We start from the raw sequence: 12,722 nt of genomic DNA, 5'->3' as shown, positions 1-12,722 counted from the left end.
ATTAAAAGGTCCACATTTTACCTAGACCCATCCCTTTTCAGTTGACTATGGCCCTGATAGTAGTAGCAGTACCTTTCCGTGGGGTTTCAGTCAGGACCCTCAGTAACGAATCAGATCAGCTGATTTGTGAATTAAGATCGACATCTCGTTTACTTTCAACACTGATACCCAAATATGTATACTGTCGCTGCCTGAGCTAAATCAACCATGCGCATGCGTGCAGCGACAGCGCAGCGTTGGTCGAGCGAGCAAGAGTGAACGAAGAGGGGGAGCGGCGGTAGTGAGCACAAACGTGATCCAAAAGATTTTAATCACCGCAACCACGACAGGTTCTTGATCATACAGTCATAACTGTGCACATTTTTTTGGGGTGATAGGTCCGTAGATTGCGAGATTATCCGCGGACAGACACACGCAACCAAACGCATAATCTCCAAACTACCGCCTGGGAGGTAACAAACAAGTTTCCGCAGTTGTAGTGTTCACCAGTCACTTGCGCAACTTCCAAAAGAATTCTTTAAATTATAGCCACAATATTGTAAATGTACCGCCTTCGATTTTTCCCCCGCCTTCAATTCAATTAGAAAAATATTCACATTACCCTGGAGTTAAAGTTTCACCTCACTTGAGAGCGTCATGGCAGCCTTCCCTCACAAAATTCATCGGATAATTTAGTCCGTTTGGGAGAACGTTTAAAACATGCAGACAATCCTACTACATTCACAAAAAACAAAAAAACACTAACCTTATCGGCAACAAGACCGTCAGTAGCTGTGAGGGTGGCGGCCATTGCGCTTAGTTTTGGTCGCAATCCGCCAAAGGCTCAAACAAACTCAAAGTTGAAGACGCAACCTGGGCTACCGCCGATACATCGCAGGGCCCTGGGGCTTTCTGTCACTACACATCGAAATCTGATTGGCTGGTGATACGGTCACTCAAAGTTTTGATCAGTTTGCAGCTTCCGGCTTCAATGAAGACAAGTTTATGCGGCACTTCCGGTCCATTTCCGCATTCGGGCCACCCTATGCTTTTCTTTTCCGGTGTAACGAGTAGCTACCTAGTTACCACAGTTCAGGGTTTTCCTTGGTTAGCTTTTTGCCAATGAAGTGATGGGAACAAAACAAAGATGTTTTTCGGTGGTTTCTTCAAATTCAAAGCCTTCAACCACATCCGTGATTCGAAATCTGCTGTTGGTTTTCTGTGGAAGGAAAACGATGGAATGCAGGGACATTGCCGTTTTGTGGCAGGTCGATGCGCAACACACTCTCTATCCAACCACTCATTCAGGCGTTTCCGTGTATTAGTACAGCTACGCACTGCACAGTGTGCCCCTGAACCATTTTTTTTAAATTTTCTAATGTCCATTTTTAATGTTTAATGTTGTTGAGATATCGCAGATCTAGGCTTGCATGTTTACATCCGGCTACAGATGTTTAAACCGGAAGAACAATGCATCCACCCCGGCGCCCTAGGTAAGGGCGGGAAAACTCGTCTATACAAACTAGTGCTGATTCAAGGAGCTGTGACGTGTTTTGATGACGTAGGAAATCTCTGTCCAGCCCCACAAGAAAACAAGTAATTTAATTCAGACACATTTCAGGCACACTTCAATTTAACTATGAAAAACAAATTATGATTTTGATTTTGACAGGGCCAGCAGAGTAGGCCCTGATAGCCCTGACAGCCCACCACTGTCATAATAATAATAATAATAATGAATCATAATACTTTATATTCTTCTTTAAGACATTGTTGTTTACTGTACCACACTTCTCTCAGGGTCACTTGGAGGTGTTTGGATGTGAAGGCCTCATGAGTTATTTACTGGAGTTTCTTATTTACTTGGAGAATAGAAAGCGTGACTGCCCGCTGCTGATCCCCTGAGTGATCTCCAGGATGAGAGATTGAGCAGTCACTCACCAGCAGCGGTGCCCAACCCTTTCTGGAGAGCTACCCTCCTGCCGGTTTTCACTCCAACCCTGATTTAACGCATCTGATTCAATTAATCAAGGTCTTGGTCAGTAGGTAATTAGTAGAATCAGGTATATAAAATTTGGGTTAGAGTGAAAAATGGCAGGATGGTAGCTCTCCAGGAGCAGGGTTGGACACCACTGCTCACCAGTAACCAGCAACCCATCGACCCAGTTTACCTAAAGAATTTTACATAGGATTAAGGTATTCACCAGATGTAAACTACAGATAAATTATCATTTCTAAAAGGGGAAAACGCCAAATTATTTTCTCAATAAAGTTTTTTTTTATCACCTCTATATGGTTTCCTTGTTAATTTTGACTGGGGTGATACCAGGTAACTTCTTGGATTTCAGCAATGTCTAACATCCACTGTCACAAAGTCAATCAAGGGGCTTTTTCCCTCTCCATAGTGTAGCACATTTAGCTCAAAAGAGTTTTGATTATAAGAAGCTATTTTCACAGACAAGGTAAAGAAAATCTGACATACTTATATATGTATGCCGTAAAGCAACCCCTGTATTTCCTGGGAGGCTTTGTATAGGCCTCCTGCGAACTGCTATGATTGTGTCTTTTTCCCAATGCCAGATGCCCACCAAAATGACTAACAATATGTTAAAGCAAATAAATAAACAAACAAATAAATAAAAAGTCAAGGTGCCACTTTAGTCATGAATGAGCCGATATCATTACATGAGGGCCGTGATGATGAGTTCACTGATAGAGGCCTGGTGCCATTTTGTCTTCTGGTTCAATTAATGGGCCACCTCTCCTGGCTACTTTGTTTGTTTGAACTCCAGGGCACCAAAAAAAAGAGTGTGTTTACTTAAATGGCTTCACACTTGCTCACATGACTAATGACCACTGTGGTGATAGGACTGGCTGTGAAAGCAATTCCAAAGAGAGAGAGAGAGAGAGAGAGAGAGAGAGAGAGAGAGAGAGAGAGAGAGAGAGAGAGAGAAAGATCAGTTGGGGGGGTTGAGATTGAGAGAACTGGGGGGCAACTGCCAGGAATGTCACAAACAGCCGTCAAAAAAAAAAAAGCTGAGAGGGAAGGCTTCAAAGTCCCCACAGTAGCAAATACAGTAGTAATTCAATTATGATCGGTTAATCTGTAAAATGGAAGATATTCTGGGCATTTCTATGTCAAGATAAGCTATCAGAACTTTATAGCTTGTTTCTTATCTCCGCCCTCTTCATCCTTAGGTTGTTGTAAAAGAGGTTTATGTCACACATTATCACACATAATGGGCCTAATTCATCAATCGTTTGTACGTACAAATTTGTTCTTACACACCTGTGGAATTTTAATTGTCACGTTTGTCTGACAAGTCAGCAGCAAAGCCTGATGGTTATTTGTAATTCCTTCCCCTTAACATCTATTGTTCTCTCAATAAACGTTGCGTCCAACTAATTCAACTTTCCGTGATCTATGTTCTACCTCTTGCAACAAGCAATCACCCAGGCTTGCAAAGTGTTAGCCAATTTGGTGGCTAAATTTAGGGAATACCAGTTCTACGCTGATATCTGAGACAAACTTTAGGGCTAAGAAAAATCATATGGACGTGTAAGAACAAATTTGTATCAACAATCGATGAAAATGTGTCGTAAAAATGTGTCTTTACATCGGCATGAAAGATTTCCACGTTCTAGTTTCCATGTGCTCAGCCTTGCTCACGTGACTATTTCACTGTCTACCAGAATGCCTATCTAATTATAGAAATACATGCAAAGCAGCAACCGACCAAAGTCCATCTGGACATCAGGAGGGAAACATTGAGTTGAATGCCTTTGGCTCAGAGGGCTCGGCAACAACCTGAGAGATAGACGTCTGCCTGTTTTCCCTAGATGGTGGTAAGAGAGGCTGTTCGGTATAACCTATTCCTCCTCCTCCTCTCTTCTTCCTCTTTCTCTTCGTTTTTCATTTTTAACGCTGCCTGCTTCATCATCATCATTATCTTCTTCTTCTTCTTGTTATTAGTAGTAATAGTTGTAGTAGTATTACCAGTGTTATGACTGTGTTGTTGGGAGTTATTATTTGATAATTATTGTTACTATTTCTATAACAATATGGAGGGATACTGGAATAGGATTTGTTGTAAAGACCTTATGGAAACCATAGAACGAATGTATAAAGTGAAACGTTTGCCAGATAGTGTTGTTGAGGATGTTTCTATCCTTTTTAGTGTCTTTTTTATGTCCCACACCAGGTGCAAATTCAGTCTGTTCAGATCTGCTGATCCAATATTACAATGCTTTTCTAAACCATTGTAATGTCATGGGTAGAGCAAGTTGTTTAAACATTTGTACAAAATGTGCTATACCAATTAGAAGCTATTTGCTGGGAATGAGTAAATATTTGAATTCTCATCAGATGACATTGAAACTGTGCCGGAAATTATTAATGCGTTTTTAAGAAGTAGTTCTTCAAATGCTATTTTTGCATTTCTACCAGGGTTGAATTCCGACAATAAAGCTTTCCAAATGAATCCTAAAGTTTATTTTGAATAACTGTTAATAATTTCAATACCTAATTTTTAATTTGTTTCGCATTAGATTCTTCTTTTTTAAAAAGTGATGATGATGATGATGATGATGATATTGTCTACCTTGACAGTAAACAAAGTGATTTTACAAAAATACAAAATGTCAGATATACCATAAATTTGTTTTTAAGCAATAATTGGGTGAAGGAGAATGTGCCCCATTAATACTGATCAACATAGTGAATTTTATGGTTAATCTTGAACTGAAATAACTCTCACATGGCACACTGCAAAACTCTTAAAATTTCACATTTCTACACTAACACCAAATTTTACATTTTCGGCATCTAGCAGACACTCGTAGCCAGGACAGCCGAAAATGAATGATTGTAGAGTAAATGGGACTACAATCTGACAGTAAATGCTAAACCTTGAAATTTTTTGGCTTAGGTATATAAACATGGAATTTACTCTTACTGATAAAAAAAAGTAAAACAAATAAGGAATTTTGCGCTTGTTACATATGATCACCCGTAACAGGGCATGGGGATGAATGGACGTCCTCATGAATCTATCCGGTACAGCGGCTTGGTATTAGAAACCAAACTCTTGTCACTCGCTCAATGCAGGGTGGATGATGAGAATGGATTTCTGGGATGACGGCTTGGCTCCCAGGACTGAATCAGCGACACGATGCAAAAGGTAGGATTATTTCATGATTACCTCTGTAGTCCGGTGTCAACGGCAAGTCAAATGTTGAGTACAGCCAACATTTTTAGTACCATTTAAGCCTAAATGACCTTGTGCAATGAGCACGTTAAAAAAAAAAACCTTTATTGTTTGTCTTTTTCAAGTCAAAAAGACAATCATAAAATGTAGGCATTCCATTAATTATGGAAAAAACAAAAAAAAACAACAACAACAACCTGTGGACTATTTTTCCCAAGTGCTGCTTTTCAGTGGTTACTCAGTAACAAACGACTGGCAAAATAAGGGCCGAGCCTTGGGCAAGGACAAATTTCTTTTGAACTGAATCTGTTCAGTTGTCTCAGTTTGCTTTCTTGTGCTGGTAGAAAACACGCTTGTCCTTTTATCTATCTATCTATCTATCTATCTATCTATCTATCTATCTATCTATCTATCTATCTATCTATCTATCTATCTATCTATCTATCTATCTATCTATCTATCTATCTATCTATCTATCTATCTATCTATCTATCTATCTATCTATCTATCTATCTATCTATCTATCTATCTATCTATCTATCTATCTATCTATCTATCTATCTATCTATCTATCTATCTGTCTGTCGGTCTGTCTATCTTTTATGTAGATATAGAGTTACACATAGGTAAAGACATTTACAAATGTATAAGTACGTATATGGACATGAGTGTAAAAGAGCAGATCGACTTTTCCATTGACAGTATAAAGATGTGGTAATACTGGCTGGCCTGCGCTTCATTCAGGGGTGTCTTCAGATGTCTCTAAGGCTGGAATGATTATCTATCGGCAAGAGAAAGGAGATCAGCAGGCTCAATCCCTATTTTGCTGATCATTTGTTAAGGGGCATAAGATAAGTCTTGAAACACAGCACCATGGATTTCATATTAACACTGTGAAGACATTTTACGAGTCTCTTCATGTGTTCTGTGCAGTTTGGAGAGGCGGAGGTTGAGATGGTGTGCCTCAAGTCTAAAAGGTCTTTCCTCTGACCATGCATGGAGGCCCCTGCTCCCTACTCTCCTCTGTGTCTCGGCAGTGGTCATTTATAGCCTAGCTGACAAGCTGCGTGACTTTGTGGCAGGCGTCTTCATCCCTCAGTACCACTATCCATACGCAGTGGCTCTCTGCTTCACTCAGGTTGGTACCTCCTGCTTCCTTTGCTTTGTTTCGATGGGCACTGCACACAACCGAGTCAAATGAAATCCATCAAAATGTGACTGAACTGGGCTTCTCTTAGTCACCGCACCAACTGTGTTATATGAGTACTTACTTCTTCCTTGGCTTTTTGGATAGTGTAGCATAAACGTGTTATATTGTGGGTAGCCTATGTGATCTTCATCCACACAGGGCTCCTTCCCACACCACTCCACTGTTTATAAAAAAAAAAAATCTAAGTCTATGTAATATAGGTCTGCTCACATCATAGTCCATGTAGACTCCTGCCTGATCTCATCCGTCAACCTGTCTATCACCATTGCAAACAAGAAAGGGCTCGCAGCCGATCCTTGATGTACCTCCACCTTGAACCTATCTGTCATTCCTACCCCACACCTCACCGCTGTCAAACTGCCCTCATACATATCCTGCAGCACTCCTACATACTTCTCTGCCACTCCCGACTTCCTCATACAATACCACACCTCCTCTTTTGGCACCCTGTCGTATGCTTTCTCTAACTCCACAAAGACACAATGCAACTCCTTCTGGCCTCCTCTATACTTCTCAATCAACACTCTCAAAGCAAACACTGCATCTGTGGTGCTCTTTCCTGGCATGAAACCATACTGCTGCTCGCTAATCACCACCTCTCCTCTTAACCTAGCTTCTATTACGCTTTCCCATATCTTCATGCTGTGGCTGATCAACTTTATACCTCTGTAGTTACTACACCTCTGCACATCACCCTTATTCTTGAAAATCGATACCAGTACGCTTCTTCTCCACTCCTCAGGCATCCTCTCACTTTCCACACACCAGTAAAATAAATAGTAGAATTTTCATATGACAATTTTTCTTGTGCTTGCACCTGTTGTGCATAGTGTTTGCTTTTAAAGATTTACATCTAATGACTTTGTCACATTTTAGTGCTTCAAAAAATAACAGTAACAGAGGAAGTAAAGATCAATCAATCAATCAATCAATCAATCAATCAATCAATCAATCAACCAACAAATAAATCAATCAATCAATCAATCAATAAATCAAGTTGACATGGGTACAAAACAACTTCAAGAACATTTTGGACAAAGGCATCAAATGAATTTATTGGGTCACATAATAGGTGACTTAAAAGAGCACAGAAATGAAACATCAGCAGCAGTACTTGTTTGAGATTTAACCATGCAATGCTGTCTGCTTAATGGCACATTTCTAAATCTTATATTAGTTTGTGATGTCTGTTAATTCTACACATCATGGGTTCCATACAAGTTCAACAACACGTTCCCTCCACAATTTTAATGATGTAGTTGAGATGCTCCTTGACATATTCCGTAAAACATAAGTAGCATCCTAACAATAGTCAGATGTAGAAGTGTCTCGTCTTGTCTTGCAGATGAGGCCAAACATGCAAGACACACACCTTGCTACACCAAAGACTCCATTACTTTTTCTTGAGAGTAAATTTTGGCCATGAACTTGAGGATTTTTTTCCCTCTTCTGCCAACTGGAGTTTTAAATAGACCAGTTTCACAATTCCCTATTACTAGGTCAACACAACGGTATTGTTTAGACCACAGCTGCACCTTGATAAACACACATCAGATTATTTTTGTAGGCTGTATAATGGCTAAAATCATGCACCTGTTCTTAGTATTATCTAATATGAATTTAGTCCTGTTTGGTTTTGTTAAATTACAGCTGGAAAATTAATTCTCAGTATTGTTTGGCACTTTCAAGTCAGCTACATTAAGCTGCATCGGAGCTCTAAGGGGACTTTGGTAACTACATGCCATTATCGTTGGCTCTGCCATTATCATATCACATGTCTTCATGACATCACCAGAACCAAGATCACAAAACAACTCACATCTACTGCCCAAATAGAAATATAGACATGAGAAGAAAAGAATGAAGGTATTGAGTCACAGCACAAGAATAACTGGTAGTCCCTCCCACCAAGCAAAGCCACACAAGGCAGGATAGAGATTTTGAAGAGGAATAGCCTACCCTGCAAGAGAGCACTTCAAGGGTAGGAAAGAGAGGTGAAGGTGACAAAGCGAGAGCAAAAACAGCCTGAGATCACCACCAAACGTCCAGTTTGGCACTTCCTAGTCTCTCCCAAAAGCCAAATACACCCAAGGTAGGGCTACAGCCGGGAGAAGGAATGGGTTACCCTGCATGAGGAGAGACTCCTATAAGAAAAACAGAGACTGCAGCAGGAAACAGGAGTCCTCAAGTGGGCAGTCCTCCTCCAGCATACAGAGCTATACCTGGATGTCTGGACTCCTTTGTCTCTCAGCAGAAGCAGGCCAGCAATAAAACCATCAAGGTTACCCTGAGCCACACTATGCTAATGAATCAACTTGGCCAATGGTGGGAGAAGGCCAGTCTCCTCAGCGGCTGGGCTGCTGCTCCAGCAAAAGTTCAGACAGGAGTGGATCAAGTGTACAGAGGCAGATCTGCAGAGCCAGAGTGGGAGTTAAGTCACCATTCTCCAGTTTCCTGGTCTCCATAAGTGAGTGGATAAGGCAGAGAGAGGAGAAAAAGAAGATGGACACAGAGGAAAAGAAGATCTAGAGCTCTCAACTGTGACTCAACTGATCCACCACTTTCATTAAAAAAAAAGAAAAAAAACTTCCTTAAGTAAATAAATGGTATTAGCAAGGACATCATCAAAAAAAGAGAAATTTCTGTTTGAGTTTATTTCTAAATCTAATATCTGATTATTGGTGGTGCTATAAAATTCCTATTGATGACAGCAGTATGTTTTTAACATGATTTGGCACGTGGGGACTTTTATTATTATTATTATTATTATCAACTGCTTTGTGGGATAGTTATGCAGTTTTTAAAGCTTTCTTTATGTCAACATTTTGTCATCCCCAGGTGCTAGTCTCTCTGCTTTGCTTAAACCTCCTCCATGTCCTAGATCTGGTGACTCTAAAGCATTACTCGAAGTGCCTGGGCGAGAGACTGCTGGTGCCAGCTATCTGTGACAGTGCCCAGGCTGTGATGGCCATGTGGGCCAGGGCCAACAGTTCCAATACTGGTCTCTTCGCTGTCACAACACGCCTGCTGGCCCTGTTAACTATTGGCTGGAGCCATGGCCTGAAGCTGGCGGTGCCACCTTCCAGCCACATCACTGTTATCATTGCCATCCTGAGTGGAATATCTGTCATTATCACAGGTACATTTATCACACTAATGTCAAGGATGAGCCCTAGTTAGTCCTGGGTAATATGGAAAATGTTATTGTCATGATAGTCATAGGGGATTTTACACAACATCATATGTATATCATGTTAGCTGCTTGCAAATATAAAAAATGCCATATTCGAGAATCCAACTGAGGTTCATCACATTGAACTATATTTGGTAATGTGAAGTGCAATATCCAAACAAACTAGTTTTCAAGTAGTGCTCCCTGCAAATATGTCAGACCGCATTTCGCGAGAAATTTTAGGTGATGGGTAATTTTAGGTATTAAGAATTTTTCAGGGAAAAACTGCAGTTAAGAGTGTGAACTGGTTGCAAGGAACTCCGCCATGGCAATCTCTAACCCAGCTCCTCTCTTTCCATAGCCTCACAGGGCCTGCCAGACATGGACCTTATGGAGTATATATACGCGCCGCTTGGCCTAATCTTCCACAGTCTGGCCTTGACCTGGATAGCCAAAGTCTCTGAGGTCGAGCACTGTCACTCCCCTGAAGCTCGGGTGTCTGTGTTCAATGTCTACTACACCCACTTGGTCAACCAGAGCTTGGTGTTGGGCCCTCTGTGCCTGCTTCACCCAGACGGTCCACGGCAGGTACTGAGTCACAGCAGCTGGCATAGCCTGCTGTTTGATGGATACCTGCTGGCCATACTGCTGCTGGGGATGATGCTGAATCTCCTCACTGGCCTGACCGCTCTCCAATTCTCTCCGTTTGCTGCTGCACTGCTGCACTCAGCACGGGAACTGACACAACCATTTCTCAAGCTCCTATAGTTTCACTCTTAATTTCAGGGACTGCAAAATTGCACAATGACAGTATTGGGTATAACATATATGCCACAGTTGTAGCAGGATGCATTGCTATTGAGGTGATAAGGTACGTAGGCCAGGACAAAGTGGGCTAACATCCTGACAGGAAGCAGGAAATGAGACACATTTTTTGGTCAGTCAAGCTTTTCTAATGTGAAAAATACTGCAATTTTACCAAACTTGGAAAATTAACTGTAATGCTGCTCATTTTCTAAAAGCAGTGTTTTATCTTACTCAGTTGTTTTTGTTTCCTATTTTAATCTGGTGTCCCATAATACATAATTTTGGACAGTAATGAGTTTCATCCAATGCCTTTCTGGAAACCTCCCATTTTGAGCTTTTTCATGTGAAAGATTAGACTTTTCACAGGGCCTTGACTTGAAGCGGCCCCCAGACAAAAGGGGTTTATGGACATGTGTCTGAAGTTTGCGACCCAGGAGGAGTCTGCCATAAAGTTATCAGCCTACATCAAATGTCTGTTAACTTCATTTGCTAACACTCAATAGGGACAGGAAGCAATGAATCATATTTATTCATTCAAAATGCCATTGTGGCTGCACAGCTACCTTAATTTGATACACCACATATGCACACCCCTTCTAATGCACAACATGGGTCAAAAATGACCCACATTCATTTCCCATGTTATTTCATGCTGGCTGAGTGTTTCTTTGCTCTATCTTTTGAAATCAATTTATTTTATGGTTGAATATTCCAAGTATTCTTTAAATATTTTGTTTTTGATTACCACAGATCATTATTTCCATTTTTCCTTTCATACTTTATGAACAAAAATAGTTTTTGTATTACTACATCAAGTTTACACACATGGGTCAAAAATGACCCATTCATCCAAGTGTGATTTGAAATTAAATGACTTAACACTATAATAATAATTTGTTTCAAATAATTACTTTAGCAGTGAGTGGGGACACACACTCATACATTTAATATTTGCAACATGTTTATTTGTCATTTTGTCACACATACACATACCTCTGATAACAGATAACATGGCTATTGAACTGTACTGTATCTATAGTGCAACTACTGTAAACTGGTGAAATGTGACCAAACAAAATAAAACACAACTGATCACATTACTAGAGAACAACTGCCATCTCAATTTTTACATACCTCAAAAATGAGCCCTACATGTTTGTGCTCCTTGCACACAGGCCTGGTGCACTGGGAACACCAGCTGCTGGCTTTTCTGTCTTTGGAAACTGGGCAGATCGCGCACCTCTTCCTCTTCCTTTGGCCCTCCTGTCTGATGTCCTCCTGTGGCTGGGTGCTGGCTGTTTTGTTTTTTTAACCCACATATTCCCATTGCTTCAATAATATGCTTTTGGAGTTTGGGCGTGCCCTCCATGCGCCTCTTCACATGTGGCATTACAAGCTCTTTGCCCAGTTCCTTGATGAATAGCCAGCGTGCATGGTTCACACCACCCATGTAATCAGGGTGTTGTGCAGTGAAGTTGGTGTAGGCATTGAGGGTGGCAACATCCAGCATATTTTATCAGAGCACCATGGGCCACCTCCGTGTTCTCCGCTTACATGAGTAGGTGCCATCTGATCCATTGTGTCCACTCCTCCTTTTGTTTTGTTGTAGTACTGGATCACTTCTGGTTTCTTCTTCTGACTGCTGTCATTACTGCTTTGTCATCATGCATGGTGCTCAGGAGGACAACAGCCTTTCCCTTCTTCTGCACATAGCTCACCATGGTCATGTTGCCATTGAATCCAAAATCTGAGCTATGAAGCTCCCGTGATTTGGATGACTTCATGATAGGTGGTTTGTCCGGCTTGTTCTGGCAAAGAGTCCCAACAATGGTCAGGTTCTTCTCGAGGAGCTTCTCAGCCAGAGGGACACTGGTGAAGAAGTTGTCCATTGTGATGTTGCGACCTATGAGAGGGGAAAAAAGATTGTAAATTTACTCAACATAGTATTCTCTAAATTCTAACACCATAATCTGTTGCACTGTATTGCATTGCATTTTATTCTATTCTACTATTTTGCTTACAGAGAAATCAAATAAAAAATTAAAATACACATTATGAAAGATTGGAAAAATTATGTAGGTATTGTGCTAAAACTTATACTACATTCATTTTTGTATTGTACTGTATATTCACCTGTCTGTCTGATTCCACTGCACAATTGTTGGACGACCTTCTCTCCAAGGTTCCTCTTAACCTCCTCTCCTGGCTGTCTCCCTGTATAGACAATTCCATCTATTGCATATAAGGTACCCTTGCATCGCACATCTAAAATATTTTTATCCCATATTTCGCAGGCTTGCTGGGCATGTATTGCAGGAACTTGCACCTGCCTCAGAATGGCACAAGC

The 12,722-nt window shown here is 40.9% G+C and overlaps 1 protein-coding gene across 1 annotated transcript; it reads left to right on the top strand.

Moving 5' to 3' along the window:
- The first annotated feature begins 3,795 nt into the window (after nucleotides 1-3,795).
- Nucleotides 3,796-10,753, top strand: si:ch211-248a14.8 (uncharacterized). The gene is made up of 5 exons (XM_056292383.1): nucleotides 3,796-3,825; nucleotides 4,998-5,159; nucleotides 6,120-6,324; nucleotides 9,278-9,535; nucleotides 9,930-10,753. Exons 4-5 carry the CDS (start codon nucleotides 9,361-9,363, stop codon nucleotides 10,334-10,336), a joined length of 582 nt encoding a protein of 193 aa, XP_056148358.1. The 5' UTR covers nucleotides 3,796-3,825; nucleotides 4,998-5,159; nucleotides 6,120-6,324; nucleotides 9,278-9,360; the 3' UTR covers nucleotides 10,337-10,753.
- Nucleotides 10,754-12,722: the final 1,969 nt, after the last annotated feature.

The sequence above is a fragment of the Lampris incognitus genome, chromosome 13, assembly GCF_029633865.1.
Source record: "Lampris incognitus isolate fLamInc1 chromosome 13, fLamInc1.hap2, whole genome shotgun sequence".
Taxonomy (NCBI): Eukaryota; Metazoa; Chordata; class Actinopteri; order Lampriformes; family Lampridae; genus Lampris; species Lampris incognitus.
Note: the sequence above shows the minus strand (reverse complement) of the source record. Positions and strands in the feature narration are given on the sequence as shown.

Excerpts from the sequence above, each read along its gene's own strand:
- si:ch211-248a14.8 (XM_056292383.1), top strand. The coding sequence starts at position 9,361 with ATGGCCATGTGGGCCAGGGCCAACAGTTCCAATACTGGTCTCTTCGCT. Across the intron at positions 9,536-9,929 it reads AATATCTGTCATTATCACAG|CCTCACAGGGCCTGCCAGAC; the intron begins GTACATTTATCA and ends CTCTTTCCATAG.